The 22,746-nt window shown below is 41.5% G+C and overlaps 1 protein-coding gene across 2 annotated transcripts in view; it reads left to right on the forward strand.

Annotated features, from left to right (window-relative positions):
• The window catches only part of cacna1ia (calcium voltage-gated channel subunit alpha1 Ia), a 520,467-nt gene that overhangs the window by 342,727 nt on the left and 154,994 nt on the right, over positions 1-22,746 (forward strand). For both annotated transcript variants that reach the window (XM_061885398.1, XM_061885399.1), the window contains exons 9-10: positions 3,772-4,096; positions 13,498-13,901. In XM_061885398.1, coding sequence (XP_061741382.1) covers positions 3,772-4,096; positions 13,498-13,901 — 729 coding nt within the window. The remainder of the gene's footprint in view (positions 1-3,771; positions 4,097-13,497; positions 13,902-22,746) is intronic.

Raw genomic sequence — 22,746 nt, forward strand, 5'->3', positions numbered from 1 at the left:
TATGTAGACTATAGTTATATTATTCATATATTATATATATAATATATGTTTTATATTATTTATTATTATTATTGTTTACTGTGAGCGAACTGTGGTGCTGAATTTCCCCCAGTGATCAATAAAGTACTTTCTATTCTATTCTATTCTATTTATTTATTCTATATATCTAAATTCCAAGCTGCTGTTTTGAGGCATATTCAAAAAAAATAATGCACTCTGTGATTTTAATAATAAATATGGCCGTGTCATGTTGACATTTTTTTTCCATAACTTGTGTTGATTTATTTTGGAAAACCTATCCAGCGGGGCATCACAACAAAATTAGTCATAATAATGTGTTAATTCCACGACTGTATATATTGGTATCGGTTGATATCGGAATTGGTAATTAAGAGTTGGACAATATCGGCAAAAAAGCCATTATCGGACATCTCTAGATAGCACATATACTAGCAACACACAGACTACTCTGAAGCCGAACCAATTAAAAGGCCCATTCACCCTGCTTTGTGTACCTTTTTTTTGTTACCGCCCTTGCGTCTTTGTTCTGTACAAACAGCGCCAACACAGAATGTAGAGGACAAAGTCATACTATAGGCGGGAGGTGTATAAATCTTTCTTGCCCCGTTGTGATGAAAAGTAATAGCCACGTCTACTAATTGCTTTCTGTCATTTAATGTCGTCGTGCATCTAATTGTGCGATCGCAGGTTGCTGTCTTGCTGTGTGAAAGCACATCAATATGTGAGGCAACGTTCTGCCTTCACTAATGTGTGTGAAAGGCAGAGGTAAATAAATATAATGAGGTTTTTTTTTTTTTTTATGTGACAGAGGCGGTGTATTCTCAATTATTTACGGTTTCGAATCTGCCAAAAAATCCGATAACGGCTTGCATCTCATATCTCCGATACAAGCAGTCGCACATCTTGTGGAAAACTGAACAGCCAGTTAACATCTGGAACGTCCTCCAAAAAGCAGACAAGGTTGGTCTTTTCTGGTATTTTAGTGGAGTCATTACTACAGACTAGGAGCTAGCAGCTACTCAACAGCTCAGCACACAATAGCACATAATCTACATATACCTAATAACTTACTGTCATTAATTGAACAACATGGCAAACTAAAACAAGACATTTGTATCAAATAATTGTAGTTGCATATTACTCACGGATGCAAAGTATTCAAACTAGAAACGTATTAGAAAGTATCCAGTAAGAAACGTGTCCGCAGCATTCTGCTTACTGCGTCATAAACTTAGACTCCATGGCACCTATGATGATTTGAATCCACTGTACATTTAAAACACCTTTTTAGGTCTAGATAATCATTTCTCAAACTGTGGTACGTGTACCAATAGTAGTACGTGGGCCCCATCTCGTGGCGCGACAAATAATTACTTTGATTGATTGATTGATTGATTGGTACGTATTAGTAGATAGCACAGTTCATTACATATGCCGTACAATTGACCACTAAATGGTTACACCCGAATAGGTTTTTCAACTTGTTTAAGTCGGAGTCCACGTTAATCAATTCATGGTAAAAGTTGATTAAAGTAGAGTGTTTTATTTTTCTATATTCAAACACTGTGTTACTGTTAAAACTGTGTGTAATGGTAAAGTAGCCCAGAAATACTAAATATTTTTGGTAAATAAAACTTATGCCTTGTTTTTAATGAATACTTAGACCTGCTTACGCTACGATATTTTAATGTTGGTCATTACGGTAGTTCTTAGAGAGCTAAGATTTTTTCTGAAGTGATACTTAGTCAAACAAGTTTGAGAACCACTGGTCTAGATAGTATGTATTGGTTATGTTTTGGTGTAAATGTGTTGCGGCGCACGCGCAGTCTGCGTTTCCCTCTTCTGCGGATCCACCCGGAGGATCCGCTGGTAGCGCGCTCGGACACGGCCCCGCTCACGCTGAGGGCAGCACGCCCACGCAGCGACAAGCCTGTACTCAATTACCAATCTGCTAACCTGGTACTGATGAGGGCAAGCTCAATAAAGGAGAGGTGGACCCAAGGATTCGCGCAGGAGCTTAGTTCTCAAATCGGATACCTGTTTCCGTTCCGTTGCCCTGCATTTTGACAGCCTCCCTCGTTTCTCGACTCCTCACTCGCCCCACGACTCTGACGCCTCTCTCTCGCCCCAGATCCCCTGCATGCCCTATGGACTGCCTCGTTCCTTCGCTCCTCATTCAACATTTACGGTTACACTTAACAGCTAATCTACACACATAGTCACACACATACACTCTTGGATTTTGTCACACACCATTCTATAGTTTATTAGTATTATATATATATATATATAATATGTGTATGTATATATATATATATATATATATATATATATATATATATATATATATATATATAATACATATTTAGACAAATCCCCTGGTGTCAGTCTGCCGTCACCTCCCCTTAGTTAAACCATAACAAAATGTTCGAAAACCGTTTTTAGGGTCTGTTTCTGGAGGCGTTCTCGGATGGCAAATGAAACCACGCCCTACCCTTTCCAAAAGTATCTTTTAAAAATCTTCGCTGTTTGTTATGGTATTATTGTGTATTATTTTGTTGGACTGATTGATACAAATAAAAACATAATAATATTGGTACTGGTGTAACCCAGCGAATTCAGACCCGTACCTTATTACCGCATTCCGCACAGGTATGCGAACCCTGGTCGTTTGGTATGAGAGGCAAATGTGCTAACCATTGGGCTAAAAGGGCTGGAAGCCCAGCAGCCAGCACTACCCTTGGTCCGGGTCACGGCACCAACTGTAACCTGTGTTATTTTCCTCTTTACTTTACTTTTCAAACAGTCTATTTAATAAATATATATTTTATTATCATTCATTATCCTTATTCAGCATCAAGGGTTGGAATTGTGGGTTAAATCACCAAAATGATTCCTGAGCGCGGCCACGGCTGCTGCTCACCGCTCTCCTCACCTCCCAGGGGGTGGAACAAGGGGATGAGTCAAATGCAGAGGGTAATTTCACCACATCTAGTATGTGTGAGACTATCAGTGGTGCTTCAAATTTTTTTCTACTTTATTAATTTAGTTAGAATGTATTTGTTTGTATTAGTTAATTATTTGTAATCAGTTTAACATGGTAAACCTTCTCAATGTATATGAATCCAAGTGGTAATTACAAAGACCATTATCAAGACTTGGTCAGGGAATTTTCTTTTTCAAGGTTTATCCTCTGTTTATGATCTATTAAAAATAAAAAACTGAACTAAACTGAACCATGAGGCCTGGATTTGAGGGAGGATAATGATACGAGAAATGTTATGAAGAGTGCGAATGTTGTCTTTCTATCTGTGTTGGCCCTGCGATGAGGTGGCGACTTGTCCAGGGTGTACACCGCCTTCCGCCCGAATGCAGCTGAGATAGGCTCCAGCGACTTCCCGCGACCCTGAACGAGACAAGCGGTAGAAAATGGATGGATGGCTGTTATGGAGTGTATTTTTGTCGAGGCAATTTTTTTAAGAGAGTAAAAAGGTGAAGCGAAAAAGACCCTGCACACTGCGAGCTGTGCTTAGGGCGTGTGTTGGCTCCCTCCGTCTCCTTCAATCAACCTCGCTTTTGTAAGAATCCAGCCCTCCAAGACCTTTTAGAATGTGTGCTAACATTTCTACAGGCGGATTGAAAAACAAGTCTGTCTTCACTCCTGCACTCCCGTCACACTCACGCCACCAAACGTTGCACTGGGTTTGCGTCGCCATGTTGAAATTAAAACCCTGTGCACTGTCTGCTCAGATCGGTTCCTTCTTCATGATCAACCTGTGCCTGGTGGTCATCGCCACTCAGTTCTCGGAGACCAAGCAGCGGGAGCACCAGCTGATGCAGGAGCAGAGAGCACAGTGCCTGTCCTCCTCCACCCTGGCCAGCATGGCGGAGCCGGGCGATTGCTACGAGGAGATCTTCCAGCTGGTCTGCCATGTCCTTCGAAAGGCCAAGAGGAGATCAGCAGCCCTGTACTACACGCTGAGGGGCTTGCCCCCGCCGCCTGGTGGAGGCAGAGGCAACAGAAGGGGTGGTGCCAATCAAAATGGAGACAGGCATCATTCCAAACACCCAAAACGTGAGTAAGCAGCCCCCTGGGCTACATCAATTTAAATTGGCGTGTACTAGAGATGCGCGGATAGGCAATTATATCATCCGCAACTGCATCACTAAAGTCGTCATCCACCCGCACCAACATTTTATCAGAACCGCAACCACCCGCCACCCGCCCGTTGTTATATATCCGGAGTCGGCGACCTTTACCACTAAAAGAGCTAGTTTGACCTGTGTCACAAAGTAAAGAAGGCAAAGGGAGCCGCTAACGTTCTCGCGAATATCCGATGGTGATCATTCAGATGATGGGTATAAGGGCGTGCTGTGAAGCCATTGCCTTTGACACCTTCAACAACATGTACGAAACGTTTGCCAGTCCAGCAACATGCTGTATGCAGCTTACGCATACACACGTATAAGATTGAAGGGCATACTGGGTGATACAGAGTACACTAATGGTTGTGATATAAACAATTATAACACTCTTACTAATATGCGCCACACTGTGAAGCCACACCAAACAAGAATGACAAACACATTTCGGGAGAACATCCTCACAGTAACACAACATAAACGCAACACAGCAAATACCCAGAATCCTTTGCATTGATGACAATTCCTGAATATACTTTACAACCCACGCCCCCAACCCCGCCCACCTTACCGACGCACGAGGGGGGTGGCGGGGTTTGCTGCTAGTGGGGTGTATAATATAGTCAGGAATTGTCATGGAAGCAAAGGATTCTGGGTATTTGTTGTGTTGTGTTTATGTTGTGTTACTGTGAGGATGTTCTCCGGAAATGTGTTTGTCATTCTTGTTTGGTGTGGCTTCACAGCGTGGCCCGAATCTATTTAAAATCGATTTTTTCGTCATGTCACCCGCCCGACCCGCGGTTTATCCGCTGACTCGGCGGATGAGACCGCAAACCGCGCATCTCTAGCGTGTACACACTGCAAAAAGTCTATGTCTAAAAACAAGAAAAAAACAAAAAAAATTAGGGGCATTTTAATTGAACTAAGCAAAAATATCTGCCAATAGAACAAGAAAATCCGGCTTGTCAAGACCTTTCAAAACAACTCAAATTAGCTAACTCAATGAACCCAAAAATACCTTAAAACAAGTGTATACTCACTGATAACAAGTGCACTTTTCTTGGTAAACAAAAAAGAGACCTTTTTGCCTAATATGTTGAAAAATATTTTTAAATTGAGTAAACGCTAGTGCCATTGTCTTGACATAATGATATGCGCTCGGCATTATGATTTTTTTTCATGCTTGAAGTAAGAAATTATTACTTTAAAAAAGTAGCTTTATACTTGCGAGTGTTAATGACACAGTTTTGCATCAGTTGATATTTCAAGCATGTTTTACTCAATATAGGTCATAAAATCTCAGCTACAAGCTGTAATATCTTACAGAGATAATTTAAGACCAAAACCCTTAAAACAAGTAAAAGACTCTAACAAAAAATCTGCTTAGTGAGAAGAAGTATCTTATTGGACCGAAAATAAGCAAATATCACCCTTATGTGAGATATTTAATCTTACTTAGATTTCAGTTTTTGCAGTGCAATCGTGGTCAAAAGTTTGCATACACTTGTAAAGAACATAATGTCATGGCTGTGATGAGTTTCTAATAATTTCTACAACTCTAGAGCAGACCTGGGCAAATTAGGGCCCGGGGGCCACATGCGGCGCGTTAAGCTTTGCAATCTGGCCTGCCGGACATTCCCAAATAATTTTTTTTAGATCTTTAAAGGCCTACTGAAATGAGATTTTCTTATGTAAACGGGGGTAGCAGGTCCATTCTACGTGTCATACTTGATTATTTCGCGATATTGCCATATTTTTGCTGAAAGGATTTAGTAGAGAACATCGACGATAAAGTTCGAAACTTTTGGTCGCTAATAAAAAAGCTTTGCCTTTACCGGAAGTAGAAGCCGGTGTGCGCGTGACGTCACCGGTGTGAGGCCTCCTCACATCCTCACATTGTTTACAATCATGGCCACCAGCAGTGCGAGCGATTCTGACCAAGAAAGCGACAATTTCCCCATTAATTGGAGCGAGAATGAAACATTCGGGGATGAGGATAGTGAGAGTGAAAGACTAGAGGAAAAAAAAAACACAAGGCAGTGGGAGTGATTCAGATGTCTTTAGACACATTTACTAGGATAATTATGGAAAATCCCTTATCTGCTTATTGTGTTACTAGTGTTTTAGTGTGATTATAAAGTCATACCTGAAAGTTGGAGGGGTGTGGTGACCGCCAGTGTCTCTGAGGGAAGCCATGGAGGAGCCAAGAAAGTTGCAGCTGCCTCTTTGACAGCTGTAGGAAGAACGACACAAGCTCCGCTCATGTTTACAGTAAGAGCCGACTTATTACCACAATTTTCTCCCCGAAACCTGCTTGTTGACATGTGGTAGAGAACCATGTTCGCTTGACCGCTCTGTTCCATATTAAAGCTTCACAACACACAAAGAAACACCGGCTGTGTTTGTGTTGCTACAGCCGGCCGAAATACACCGCTTTCCACCAACAGAATTCTTCTTTGATTTCTCCATTATTAATTGAACAAATTGCAAAAGATTCAGCAACACAGATGTCCAGAATACTGTGTAATTGCGTGATTTAAATCGGAGGACTTTTAGGCGTGAGTGGTGCTGGGATAAAATGTCCGCTCCAACCAATAAGCACACGTCATCATAAGCGTCATCATTCCGCAACGTTTCCAACAGGACACTTCGCCGGAAATTTAAAATTGCAATTTAATAAACTAAACCGACTGTATTGGCATGTGTTATAATGTTAATATTTCATCATTGATATATAAACTATCAGACTGCGTGCTCGGTAGTAGTGGGTTTCAGTAGGCCTTTAAGATGGAAAGTGTAGCTGCCATTATGATGTGCAGTCATGTTTTCTAATGACCGTAAGTCTTCAACTATAAGAAGTATTTCAATGGTTGGAATCTGCGCTTTTGCATGATATTTTATTGACTAGTGTTGGCCTGATGCCAATATTATTTCGATACTTTTCAGTGCTTTTCCAAATAAAGGGCACCAGAAAAAATTGCATTATTGGCTGTATTTTAACAAACAATTCTTAGGGTGTGGCGGACCAGTACTTTTCATTGGCGGTATGGTACCAAATATGATTCATTTGTATCACGGTACTATACTAATACCGGCATATCGTACAACCCTACTAGTTACTATGGTAATCTACGTCACAGCAGGTCAGGCGAGGCACCAAGCAGTGTGGGTGGGGAGCGTTTCCACAGAGTGTTTCCAGAACGGCTAGCCGGAAATGTGTCAGGGACAGACGTGGAAGGAGATTTTTGCAGGAAAATTCTAAAGCTTTGTGATATATCAGATGTATCAAATTGTAGATTTTTTTTTTTAACCTTTGCGTTTATATTTCACTGTTAGTTGTATTTTTGTTTTCTTTGGTTTGATTGTAAAATGTCAATTGAGAGGAGGTGGGACGTTTATATGTTCTCAATATTCAGTGTTTTATCAGTCATAGAAACATTTAAAATTCCATTCTGTTTTTAAGGCTGTTTGTCAAGTTAAAGTTCAGTTAAAGTACCAATGATTGTCACACACACACTAAGTGCGGCGAAATTTGTCCTCTGCATTTGACCCATTCCCTTGATCACCCCCTGGGAAGTGAGGGGAGCAGTGGGCAGCAGCTGTGCCGCGCCCGGGAATCATATATGGTGATTTAACCCCCAATTCCAACCCTTGATGCTGAGTGTGAAACATGGAGGTAACGGGTCCCAGTTTTTATAGTCTTTGGTATGACTCGGTTTCAATGTTAATTTTGTTGACGAAAAATTTTCGTCATTGTTATCGTCAACGACCTTTTTTTTCTGACTAAAACGAGACAATAACTAAATAAAAAATAATTTACGTGGACTAAGACGATGATGAGGTGTATTGACATATTCGTCAACGAATAAAAACGAGACGAAAATGTCTGCCGGAGACGAGATCCAATCAGAACTCATTTCGTTAGGAAGAGGCGGGAGGAGTTGGGCAGAGAACCAATCAGAGCGACGTGGTAAGGAAGTTATGTAAACGTAGTTTGCGTTTGAGACTGACCCGGGATTGCGCTGCAGAAGACAACATGTCAACGCCGGGGAGGAAGAGGAGAGAGGACATATGGGGAAATTTTATATTTGACGTCAAAGATAACAAGACGCAGTGTAAGAAATGCAGCGCGAGGATTACGGGGAAAAACACAACAAACTTGAAGCGACATTTACAGTCGAATCACCCCGAAATCCACACACAGGTAAGCATTTTCCACAACATACAACTAACTCGACGTTATCCCGTTTATTACATGGCTTACTCGTGAAATACTACATTTGAGACATGATTTTCATCAAAATACGACTTGTATCGGTGATTTTTCCGCTGTTTTGCTTCGACTTTCAGAAATTGAAGGGAAAGTTTACATAGTACCCTTTAGTCGACTAAATCTACTGTAGTTTTCGTCGACTATAATTGTCAGGTTCAAACACTGTTGACATCTATTAAACAAGACAAAAAAGCAAAGAATCAAACAGAGATAGACTTAAATTTGGACTCAGATCTGAGGAGAGACATGGCCTCTGTACACCTTGCACAGTTCCTGCACCAAGCTCTGACGAAAAGGGTTTACGTCTCCTCTTTTGTTTAGATATTCAAAGTTTACGCAACAACACATGTCAAGACAGGAATGGGGAGTATGTATCAATCAATCAATCAATGTTTATTTATATAGCCCCAAATCACAAATGTCTCAAAGGACTGCACAAATCATTACGACTACAACATCCTCGGAAGAACCCACAAAAGGGCAAGGAAAACTCACACCCAGTGGGCAGGGAGAATTCACATCCAGTGGGACGCCAGTGACAATGCTGACTATGAGAAACCTTGGAGAGGACCTCAGATGTGGGCAACCCCCCCCCCCTCTAGGGGACCGAAAGCAATGGATGTCGAGCGGGTCTAACATGATACTGTGAAAGTTCAATCCATAGTGGCTCCAAGACAGCAGCGAGAGTCCCGTCCACAGGAAACCATCTCAAGCGGATCAGCAGCGTAGAGATGTCCCCAACCGATACAGGCGAGCGGTCCATCCTGGGTCCCGACGAGCGGTCCATCCTGGGTCTCGACTCTGGACAGCCAGTACTTCATCCATGGTCATCGGACCGGACCCCCTCCACAAGGGAGGGGGGGACATAGGAGAAAGAAAAGAAGCGGCAGATCAACTGGTCTAAAAAGGAGGTCTATTTAAAGGCTAGAGTATACAGATGAGTTTTAAGGTGAGACTTAAATGCTTCTACTGTAAACATTCATTGTTTTCGGTCACAACAGACAACAGAAGATGATGCCTCGGGCGTGGGCTCGTCCTGGATTCAGCTTTGTCAGGTCTTTGAGGACAATGGATAACCCCTCCCGTGTCATTCCAACGTACACAGCGGAATCTTCGAAGACCTTGCTTGGTCGAACAAGGACAGCTCTCAACTACTCAATGAAATAAAAGAGAGCTGAAAGTTTTTTGATAATTCACACACAATTTACACAATTTTTCTAACAATAATCTTATGATATTTCGTCAACTAAAACTAAACAAAAACTAAAACAATTTAGATAACTAGATTATGACTAAAACTAAATTACATTTTAGTCAAAGGACTATGACTAAAACTAAATCAAATTTTGCTGTCAAAATTAACACTGCTCGGTTTGAACTCCCAACCTACCGATCTCAGGGCGAAAAACTCTAGCCACGAGGCCACTGAGTAGGTTATAACGTTTTTAGCATTCAATCAGACTTTATTGTGAGGTTTTGTATTAGTGTTCCTAAAAATAAATATACCGGCCCCCCAGACACATTTTTTTCTCTAAATTCGGCCCTCGAGTCAAAATAATTGCCCAGGCCTGCTCTACAGTGATTGGAGCAAATACTTGTTGGTGACAAAAAACATTCATGAAGTTTGGTTCTTTTATGAATTTATTATGGCTCGACTGAAAATGTGACCAAATCTGCTGGGTCAAAAGTACCAATCTATCAATCAATCAATCTTTATTTATATAGCCCTAATTCACAAGTGTCTCAAAGGGCTGCACAAGCCACAATGACATCCTCGGTTCAGAGCCCACATAAGGGCAAGGAAAGACTCACAACCCAGTTGGATGTCAATATGAATTACTATGACTAGAATCGACAACTTTTCTCTGGGGGGTGGGGGGTGCAAGGACAACAGGGGATGCAAAACAATAACAGTGCAATACTTTTTCATAACATGGTCACTACTGCCTAGTTTCTCTTCTTATTTTCTTATTTTACTGTTATATTTTTATTCTCATTGTTGCTTTTTATTTTTATTTTTATTGTAATATTTTTCTCTATTTTGTTTCCATTTATACCCCCATTATTTACTTTTTACTGTTTAATTGATCTCAACTCTGTACACTGCTGCTGGAATGTTTTACTTTCCTGAATGAATCAAAAAAGTACTATCTATCTATCTATCTATCTATGAGAAACCTTGGAGAGGACCCCAGATGTGGCTGAACCCCCCCCTACCCCCACCCCCACTCTAGGGGAGACCGGATGCAATGGACGTCGAGTGGGTCTAGCATAATATTGTGAAAGTCCAGTCCATAGTGGATATAACATAATAGTGACAATCCAGTCCATAGTGGGGCTGGCGGGATTTGTGGAATTCCCTGGGGAAAAGTATACATCCAGCAAGCTTCTGGCAAGCTTCTGCTTGGATTTTTGACCACTCCTCTTGACAATATTGGTGCAGTTCAGTTAAATTTGATGGTTTTCTGACATGGACTTCTTTCTTCAGCATTGTCCACACGTTTAAGTCAGGACTTTGGGAAGGCCTTTCTAAAACCTTTATTCTGGCTTGATTTAGGCATTCCTTTACCATTTTTGACGTGTGTTTGGGGGTCATTGTTCCTGGGATTAAATGCCTCACCTTTTCTCCTCCAAACATATCGCTGGGTATTGGGTACAGCTCAATTTGTGTTTCATCTGACATCTTAAGACCTTCTGGAGCAGGGGTGTCAAACTTGTTTTCTTTGTGGGCCACGCCGCAGTCATTGCTTCCGGCAGAGGGCCGCTTGTAACAGTAAATAATTAATGAATTTGCCTATGAATATAAATATTTAAAAACATATATATATATGTTTACCCCCAAAGACATGCACCTGGGGATAGGTTGATTGGCAACACTAAATTGGCCCTAGTGTGTGAATGTGAGTGTGAATGTTGTCTGTCTATCTGTGTTGGCCCTGCAATGAGGTGGCGACTTGTCCAGGGTGTACTCCGCCTTCCGCCAGAATGCAGCTGACATAGGCTCCAGGGACCCCCCTAAAGGGACAAGCTGTAGAAATGATATGAATTGATGGCAGCAGAGTGTTGAATATCTTAAAAAGTGTTTTTTGTGGTAGTTCCAACTTCGACCCCAGTGTCGATTGCTATGTAGAGTGACGTTTTCCATCATTTTCAGCAGTGTGCATTGCAAAAATGATTAACAATCCCTCTTCCTATCATGCGAGATCCATCCAGGAATGGGGCCATATTAATCCCTTCCCTACTGTACAACCAAAATGGTGTAATCCACCTGGATAGCAGCAACCAAGTTTTAAACTCCCCAAAAGGGATGAGCGGTAGAAAATGGATGGATGGATGAATGGATTTTACCACTGTTTTTACAGAAAAAATCTGGCAGTTTTGTTGTCAGACTTTTACTGTAAAATATATGGTCTTTTATTTTAATCATTATTATTTTTTTGCGACATAACGGAAATAGAAAAACAGTACCGCTGTTTAATTTTATTTCGTCAACTCAGCTGCCAGTTTTTTTTTACCATAATGAAATCATCAACTGTGGATTTTTACAGTAAAAAAACAGAAATTTTACTGTAAAAAAACAAACATTGGTCGTTTTGTTTCAAATTACAGTTTTATGCTGTAAAAAAATAAAAATAAAACTCCTTAAATTTTACAGTAAATTCTATTGGTCATTTTTGTAGTGTACAATTTGATGGATAACTCGAAATCATAAGTTAAGCAGATATTTAAGTATTTATTTGGATTTTGGCCAACAAAGTTTGATAATGTAATATGTGTTGCAATATTGTAAGCTAGTTTTTTCCCTGTCAAACAATAAAAAAAAAAAAAACTGTGGAGAGACGGAGCCAACGAGCCGCCAGCAGGATAGGACAAACAGCGGTCCTGCCCAAGATGGCGGCCAGGAGGCGGAGCGGAGAGGCGGGGCACGCTTGGAGCGACGCTGCAGCCATCAGAGTCAGGTGCGTAAACGACACACCTGCTCTAATCCCTGCATCTTCTGGAGATGGGGAGAAGGAGGAGCAATCGCGGCATAAGTAGGAGAAGAAACCACAGACAACAAAGACAATGAAGACAACGAAGACGACGAAAGCGACCCAGAGGAAGATGAGCCCCCGCGGAAGACGCAGCCACCGGCCACCGAAAGGCGCTCCGAGACGAGCAGGAAAGGAGATCGTGCTAGAAATCGGCGCGACCGACTGGAACCAAAACTTGTTTGTTGAAATAATAAACGAGAGTCAAACCTGCTACCATGCGTCGTGTATCGATGGTCCATGCTACCCACACAACGCATGGCAGCAGGTTTGACTCTTGTTTATTATTTCAACAAACCAGTTTTGGTTCCAGTCGCTCGCACCAATTTCTAGCACGACTTCCTTTCCTGCTCGTCTCGGCGCTCCTTTTGATGGCCAGTGGATGTGTCTTCCGCGGGGGCTCATCTTGCTCTGGGTCGCTCTCGTCGTCTTCGTTGTCTGTGGTTTCTTCTCCTACTTCTGATGCAATTGCTCCTCCTTCTCCCCTTCTAAACTGCAGCAGAAGATGCAGGGATTGAGAGCAGGTGTGTCGTTTACGCACCTGACTCTGATGGCTGCAGCGTCGCTCCAAGCATGCGCCGCCTCTCCGCTCCGCTGCATAATCCGCCTCCTGGCCGCCGTCTTGGTCAGGACCGCTGTTTGTCCTATCCTACTGTCGGCTCGTCGGCTTTGTCTCTCCACAAAAACCTAATACCTTTAGGAAGAAAATAAGAATATATTATTTCCAGTCTATTGCGGGCCGTATAAAATGATGCGGACGGCCAGATTCGGCCCGCGGGCCTTGAGTTTGGCACCTGTGTTCTGGAGGAAAGTTCAGACACTTTTGACTGTAAAAATATTAATAATTCTGATGTCGTCCAGCCAGACAGCTTTTCTTTAAACGAGAGATATCGTCACAATTTATTACCTCACACTCCTAACAGCTATCAAAGTATAACTGCCCCTGAGAGGTCAAAGTTGAAATAGGAGATGTCATATCTTTTTTTCTTTTGTACTATTTTACACTTTGACTGTCTTTGTCCTCTACAGCGTACCACTGTCCACACCAAAGCAAGCCGGACCAGGAGTCTCAACCCACCGCAAACGCCATCAGCCTGACCGTGCCTCAGAATCCCCAGGACTGCCCTTTGTGTGCGTTAGCCCTGGAAGAGGGCACCAGGACCTTGGGAGATGCCGCCAGCGGGGACGAGGACGAGGGGGACGCCGTGAAGGAGACGGACAAGGAGGAGAACCACCTGGAGGAGCGGGGCGACGGCAACGAGAGAACCAAGAAGAAAAAGAAAAAGAAGAGCTGCTTCGGACACTGTAGGGACTTTTGGAATGGAATAAGGAGGAAGCTGTGGGGCATTGTGGAGAGCAAGTACTTCAGCCGGGGAATTATGATCGCCATTCTCATCAACACCATCAGTATGGGCATCGAACATCACAATCAGGTAAGACATCGATCGACGTTTGAAAAATGAAAACACAATGCAGTTTTACAAGCAAGGAAACAAGCAGAGTCAGCCACAAACTTACCCACCTCAACACTTCCTGCCTGCCTTTTCACATTATTTTAAATCATTTATTTTTATTTAATTATCTATTATGACATTATTTAAAAAACAGCAGTATTCTGGCAGATACAGAAAACTAAGAAAAAAGAGAAACTAAAACTTTTTAGTGGTATTTTTTTAATTATTATTTAAAGGCCTACTGAAACCCACTACTACCGACCACGCAGTCTGATAGTTTATATATCAATGATGAAATATTAACATTGCAACACATGCCAATACGGCCTTTTTAGTTTACTAAATTGCAATTTTAAATTTCCCGTGAAGTGTCGTGTTAAAAACGTCGCGGTATGATGACTCGTATGATGACGCATGCGTTTGACGTCTCAGGTTGTAGCGGACATTAATTTCCTGCCCGATCCAAGCTATAAGTAGTCTGCTTCAATCGCATAATTAAACAGTATTCTGGACATCTGTGTTGCTGAATCTTTTGCAATTTGTTCAATTAATAATGGAGAAGTCAAAGTAGAAAGATGGAGGTGGGAAGCTTTTAGCCTTTAGCCACACAAACACAGTCGGTGTTTCCTTGTTTAAAATTCCCGAAGATGAAGCTTTACTATGGATCCGAGCGGTCAAGCGAACATGGATCCCGACCAAATGTCAACCGGCAGTTTTGGGTGAGAAAATTGTGGTAGGATGTCAGCTCTTACCGTAGACATCAGCGGAGCTTCCATCTTGCTGCAGCTGCGTGACTTCCCTCTCAGACTCTTGGTCAACACACCCGTGGCCACACCTCTCCGACTTTCAGGTACTTTATAATCTCACTAAAAGACTAGCAACACAATAGGCAGATAAGGGATTTTCCAGAATTATCCTGGTAAATGTGTCTAACAGCATCTGAATTGCTCTCACTGCCCTCGCCTTTTTTTTTTCTAATCCTTCACTCTTAATTTCCTCATCCACAAATCTTTCATCCTTGCTCAAATTAGTGGAGAAATTGTCGCTTTCTCGGTCCGAATAGCTCTAGCTGCTGGTGGCTATGATTATAATCAATGTGAGGATGTGAGGAGGCCTACAATGGGGCGGCATGGCGTAGTGGGCAGAGCGGCCATGCCAGAAACCGGGAAGCGAACGCAGGTTCGCTTCCCACCTATTGACATCCAAATAAGCGCTGCCGTTGTGTCATTGGGCAGGACACTTCACCCTTGCCCCCGGTGCCGCTCACACTGGTGAATGAATGACGAATGAATGATTGGTGGTGGTCGGAGGGGCCGTAGGCGCAAACTGGCAGCCACGCTTCCGTCAGTCTACCCCAGGGCAGCTGTGGCTACAGATGTAGCTTACCACCACCAGGTGTGAATGAATGATGGGTTCCAACTTCTCTGTGAGCGCTTGGAGTATCTAACAATAGAAAAAGCGCGATATAAATACAAACCATTATTATTATTATTATTATTATTACAACCCATGACGTCACGCGCACATCGTCTGCTACTTCCGGTAAAGGCAAGGCTTTTTTATTAGCGACCAAAAGTTGCTAACTTTATCGTCGATGTTCTCTACTAAATCCTTTCAGCAAAAATATGGCAATATCTCGAAATTATGAAGTATGACACATAGAATGGACCTGCTATCCCCGTTTAAATAAGAAAATCTCATTTCTGTAGGCCTTTAAATGCATCTGAGGGCCTTTCTGCTACACTTAAACACTTAATGGGATTTTCACATTGTTTTCCGTTCACAATCATTGTGAAAAACATGACAACCAATGGATATTTTAAATGCATTCGAGACGGTAAATAAACATAAATAAAGGTCTGCTTACACCGAAGCCAATGGGAGTGCCACTGTTTTCCCCATAAAATCTGATGAATAGCCATTCAAACAATACTCAATTTACATTTTGTGACTTGAATAATAACCAAGTATTAGTGATATTGTTATTATAAGTGCTAATGCAGACGAACTACAGCAATGCTCTGATCACTCCCGGGTGTGCCTATGTTTACATCATCAAGTGGTCTGCTGCTTTTTCGCTTCCTTGCTCCCTGTAAGTTTCATGTAGATCATAAATGTGAGATTATCCTTCGACCCATCACCCTCACCCCCTGGGAGGTGAGAGAAGCAGTGAGCAGCAGCAATTTGAACTCACGACCTGCCGATCTCAGGGTGAACACTCAAACCACTAAACCACTGAGCTGGTTGTATAAAGAAAGCTAAGAGAAAAAAGAAACACAAACGTTTTAGTGATATTCTTTATTTATTTGATTTCCAAACCCTGTTTCCATATGAGTTGGGAAATTGTGTTAGATGTAAATATGACCGGAATACAATGATTTGCAAATCCTTTTCAACCCATATTCAGTTGAATGCACTACAAAGACAAGATATTTGAAGTTCAAACTCATAAACTTTATTTTTTTTTTTGCAAATAATAATTAACTTAGAATTTCATGGCCGCACCATGTGCCAAAGTAGTTGGGAAAAGGCATGTTCACCACTGTGTTACATCACCTTTTCTTTTAACAACACTCAATAAATGTTTGGGAACTGAAGAAACTAATTGTTAGAAGCTTTGAAAGTGAAATTATTTCCCATTCTTGTTTTATGTACAGCTTCAATCGTTCAAAACAGTCCGGGGTCTCCGCAGTCGTATTTCACGCTTCATAATGTGCCACACATTTTCGATGGGAGACAGGTCTGGACTGCAGGTGCGCCAGGAAAGTACCCGCACTCTTTTTTTACGAAGCCATAATGTTGTTACACGTGCTGAATGTGGCTTGGCCTTGTCTTCCTGAAATAAGCAGGGGCGTCCATGAAAAAGACGGCGCTTAAATGGCAGCATATGTTGTCCTAAAACCTCTATGTACCTTTCAGTATTAATGGTGCCTTCACAGATGTGTAAGTTACCCATGCCTTGGGCACGAATACACCCCCATAACATCACAGATGCTGGCTTTTGAACTTTGCGTCGATAACAGTCTGATGGTTCGCTTCCCCTTTGGTCCGGATGACACGATGTTGAATATTTCCAAAATCTATTTGAAATGTGGACTCGTCAGACCACAGAACACTTTTCTACTTTGCATTTGTCCATCTTAGATGATCTCGGGCCCACGGAAGCCAGTGGCGTTTCTGGATGTTGTTGATAAATGGCTTTCGCTTTGCATAGTAGAGCTTTAACTTGCACTTACAGATGTAGCGACAAACTGTATTTCGTGGCAGTGGTTTTCTGAAGTGTTCCTGAGCCCAGGTGGTGATATCCTTTAGAGATTGATGTCGGTTTTTGATACAGTGCCATCTGAGGGATCGAAGGTCACGGTCATTCAATGTTGGTTTCCGGCCATGCCGCTTATATGGAGTGATTTCTCCAGATTCTCTGAACCTTTTGATGATATTATGGACCGTAGATGTTGAAATCCCTAAATTTCTTGCAATTGCACTTTGAGAAACATTGTTCTTAAACGTTTGACTATTTGCTCACGCAGTTGTGGACAAAGGGGTGTACCTCACCCCATCCTTTCTTGTGAAAGACTGAGCATTTTTTGGGAAGCTGTTTTTATACCCAATCATGGCACCCACCTGTTCCCAATTAGCCTGCACACCCGTGGGATGATCCAAATAAGTGTTTGATGAGCATTCCTCAACTTTATCAATATTTATTGCCACCTTTCCCAATTTCTTTGTCACGTGTTGCTGGCATCAAATCCTAGAGTTAATGATTATTTCCCCCCCAAAAAATTTTTATGAGTTCGAACATCAAATTTATTGTCTTTGTAGCATATTCAACTGAATATGGGGAGAAAATGATTTGCAAATCATTGTATTCTGTTTATATTTACATCCAACACAATTTTGTATCGGTTTGTATTTGCATTATTTTTATTTATTGTTAATGTTGTAAATAAATACAAATCTTTATACATCTAGAAAGGGTGGTCCTAAAGAGGTAGGCATTTTTCAGAGGTTTCAAGAAGGTAACAAATACAAGAATGTGCGGGAGAGAATCTACTGTATATTACTGTACTCTTTTTTATATGTATTACAGTAAATTATAGGTCTTATTTTGTATATTTTCCTCTACTATATTTGGTAAAACTGGTGTAAAGGTGATTATGGGGGTGTTATTTCATGTCTAAATATCTTTAATTTTGAAAAAAAACATTCAGAAAGCCGTAAACGTGTTTTTTTATGCTGTAACTATGAAAATCTTCATCGTATTAATAAGAATCCTACATCGCAGGAATTCATTTATGGTCTGGAAAAATGTACGGCAATAAACGAGGGACAACTTCTAATGTACATTCTGATAATATACAACCATGCATTTTTTTGTTATCATTGTCACATTGTATTTATTGGAGGTCCCCTCTCAGTCTTTTCAATTATGGTGTCTGTCTGTCTAAACAAGGGGTGTTGCGTCTTCAGTTTGGTCTGCAAGATGTCATGAATTTGTTAAGGAACCTGACCCGCTGGGTGTTTACAAATTAATTTGAAATATCTGACAATCTGATTACTAGAAATTTGCATATAACGGGAAATTTACTGTCGTCTTGTTAGCAATTTGAGCAAATCAGGTCAATGATCCTTAATTATGTTTGACATGAACACACCATGGCATTTGCTTCTATGACACCACCCAAAGACTTTCCTTACTCATGGCGCAAAAAAAAAAAAAAAAATGCAACCAACAAAAAAAGTCAATTCGATCAAACATAAAGACAACCTGCTCACTGAGCTTTGTGGATATTGTAAAAAAAAAATGCCCAAACACCATAACAAATTCAAAATTACACCCATTTAAACCATTCCAATGCCCATCCATCCATCCATTTTCTACCGCTTATTCCCTTTTGGGGTCGCGGGGGGCGCTGGCGCCTATTTCAGCTACAATCGGGCGGAAGGCGGGGTCACCCTGGACAAGTCGCCACCTCATCGCAGGGCCAACACAGATAGACAGACAACATTCACACTCACGTTCACACACTAGGGCCAATTTAGTGTTGCCAATCAACCTATCCCCAGGTGCATGTCTTTGGAAGTGGGAGGAAGCCGGAGTACCCGGAGGGAACCCACGCATTCACGGGGAGAACATGCAAACTCCACACAGAAAGATCCCGAGCCTGGATTTGAACCCAGGACTGCAGGACCTTCGTATTGTGAGGCAGACGCACTAACCCCTCTGCCACCGTGATGCCCCATTCCAATGCATAAAGGGTAAAATGCAAAACCCTCTCTCCTCATGTTTCCATATTTAGTGCATTTTAGCGGCCTGATATTTCTTATTGATAAAACTTTAAGGAGGTCGTCACGGAAGTAAACTTTTACATACTCCTAATATCCAATTATAATTGTTATTCTCCATACATACATTAAATTAATATATTATGTACACATATAGTCTATATGTTCTTACTTTACATTTTTACACATTTCACCTTTTTTAGCCCAATGCGGCCCCCGGGTCAAAAAGTTTAGACACCCCTGATCTAGACGGTAACGAGAAAATTGTATTCCTGTACAAAATCACAACAAATCTCCAGGTACTCTTCACATGAAGTATGTTCAGATGCTTTCTTCAATTATGTGAATATACAAACTCCAAAATCAGTGAAGTTGGCACGTTGTGTAAATAAAAACAAAATACAAAGATTTAAAATTTTCCTGAGGGAACTCTCCTGAAGGAATCAATAAAGTACTATGTATCGATTTATCTATGATTTGCTAAACCTATTCAATTGAATAGACTGCAAAGAAAAGATACTTAACATTCGAACTGGAAAACTTTATTATTTTTTGCAATTATTAGCTCATTTGGAATTTGATGCCTGCGACATGTTTCAAAAAAGCGGGCACAAGTGGCAAACAATACTTAGAAAGTTAAAGAATGCTCATCAAACACTTATTTGGAACATCCCACAGGTGAACAGGCTAATTGGGAACAGGTGGGTGCCATGACATCCGTGTGTAAAAGATATCCCCACATGGGCTCAGGAACACTTCAGAAAACCACTGTCAGTAACTACAGTTCGTCACTACATTTTGAAGTACAAGTTACAACTATGCTATGCAAAGGGAAAGCCATTTATCAACAACACCCAGAAACACCGCCGGCTTTGCTGGGCCCGAGCTCATCTAAGTTGGACCGATGCAAAGGGTTCTGGGGTCTGACGAGTCCACATTTCAAGTTGTTTTTGGAAACTGTGGACGGTGTGTCCTCTGGAACAAAGACGAAAATAACCACCCAGATTGTTATAGGCGCAAAGTTAAAAAAAAACAGTATATCTGATGGTATGGGGGTGTATTCGTGCCCAAGGCATGGCTAACTTACACATCTGTGAAGGCAGCATTATGCTGAAAGGTACATACAGGATTTGGAGCAACATATGTTGCCATCCAAGCAATGTTATCATAGACGCCCCTGCTTATTTCAGCAAGACAATGCCAAGCCACGTGTAACAACAGCATGGCTTCATAGTAAAAGAGTGCAGGTACTAGACTGGCCTGCCTGTAGTCCAGACCTGTCTCCCATTGAAAATGTGTGGCGCAATATGAAGCTTAAAGTACCACAACGAGACCCCGGACTGTTAAACAACTTAAGCTGTACATCAAGCAAGAATGGGAAAGAATTCCACCTGAAAAGCTTCAACAATTGGTCTCCTCAGTTCTCAAACATTTACTGAGTGTTGTTAAAAGGAAAGGCCATGTAACACTGTGGTAAAAATTCCCCTGTGCAAACTTTTTTGCAATGTGTTGCTGCCATTAAATTCTAAGTTAATGATCGATTGTAAAACAAATTGAGTTTCTCGGTTTGAACATTAAATATCCTGTCTTTGCAGTCTGTTCAATTAAATATAAGTTGAAAATTATTTGCAAACATTGTATTCTCTTTTTATTTTCCATTTACCCAACGTGCCAACTTCACTGGTTTTGTTTTTTTGTATTTTAATACATGCAAGCCAATCATTAGTTTGTTTTTCTTTAAGGATTACCATTTTAGCTTTTTTTTTTTTTTTTTTTTAGCTGGAAAGTGATTACACAATCCAATGCAGGCATTTCCCAACGGAAGTGTTTGGAAATACCTTGAATCCTAATTAGTCCTCCGAAATCCTGCAAATGACTTCAGTTCGAGCAGATGTGTGCTGATGAAGCCCCGCTACCAGAAACGTTTTAATGTCAGACGACGCCCGGTGAGATGTGTGTTTGCGTGGGAGGGAAGCTGCCGCCATTCTGTTTCCTATAGAGGCGTAGAAACATTTACCTCAGCGACGGTGCTCCGCAGAGACGCCAAAGGCAGGTGTCTGTGGGCACGGGAGGCGGCAAGGTGCCAAAACAACACATGCAAAAACATAGTGTCTGACTACACTTAACATACACATATTGCCAAAAGTATTTGGCCACCTGCCTTGACTCACATATGAACTTGAAGTCCCATCCCATTCCTAACCTATAGGGTTCAATATGATGTCGGTCCACCTTTTGCAGCTATTACAGCAGGGGTCGGAGAGCCTTGCAAGCCAAATATTTTAAAATGTATTTCTGTGAGAGCCATATAATTTTAAGTAAGACCTACATAAGTCTCATATTCTTTTTAATAACATTGTTATTCTGAAGCTAATCAACAATAAATAAAATACTTCTTAGGATTAATGCGACTTCTTGAACATGTGGGGTAGAAAACAGATGGATTGATTAAAACGCCTGAGTGTTTTATATTTTGAATGTTATTTTTAATACCAGCGGAATTATTCATTACTTATCGTGTTAAGCAATGTCAGCTAAGGTTTATCTGGGATCTGAACTGAGAATGTTGTTGAGTCTTGTGCAGCCCTTTGAGACACCTGTGTTTTAGGGCTATATAAATAAACAATTGATTGATTGATTATCTGAACGCCAGATGCAGTCATCAAAAGAGCCACATCTGGCTCGAGAGCCATAGGTTCCCTACCCCTGTATTACAGCTTCAACTCTTCTTGGAAGGCTGTCCACAAGGTTGCGGAGTGTGTTTATTGGAATTTCGATCGTTCTACCAAAAGCGTATTGGTGAGGTCACACACTGATGTTGGTCGAGAAGGCCTGGCTCGCAGTCTCCGTTCTAATTCATCCCAAAGGTGTTCTATCGGATTCAGGTCAGGACTCTGTGCAGGCCAGTCAAGTTCATCCACACTAGACTATCTTTATGGACCTTGCTTTGTGCACTGGTGCACAGTTATGTTGGAAGAGGAAGGGACACGCTCCAAACTGTTCCCACAAGGTTGGGAGAATGGAGTTGTCCAAAATGTTTTGTTAGCCTGGAGCATTCAACGCTCCTTTCACTGGAACTATGGGGCACTATGCACGTCAGCATCCGCTGACCCCTCTCTGTCAGTTTACCTGGCCTACCACTTGGTGGCTGAGTTGCTGTTGTTCCCAAACTCTTCCATTTTCTCATAATAAAGTTGACTTTGGAATATTTGGGAGGGAGGAAATTTCCCGACTGGATGACAGGTCCTTGCTGGAAATCACTGAGAGCGGCCCATTCTTTCACACGTTTGTCTCCATGCCTAAGTGCTTGATTTTAAACACCTGTGACCACACCAGGTGATTAGGACACCTGATTGTCATCATTTGGATGGTTAGCCAAATATTTTTGTCAATATAGTGTACGTGTGTTGGTAAAGAAAATGTTTCCCAAGCTTTTTCATGAGGAACATTCAAAAGTTCCCTCCCTCGCTACCTTTCTCTCTGGCACTCAACGAGGGTGGACGCTCCCCTTTCCTCTCCCTTATCGCTCCTGCTTGCT

This window comes from Nerophis ophidion, linkage group LG23, assembly GCF_033978795.1.
Source record: "Nerophis ophidion isolate RoL-2023_Sa linkage group LG23, RoL_Noph_v1.0, whole genome shotgun sequence".
In the NCBI taxonomy this organism is placed as follows: Eukaryota; Metazoa; Chordata; class Actinopteri; order Syngnathiformes; family Syngnathidae; genus Nerophis; species Nerophis ophidion.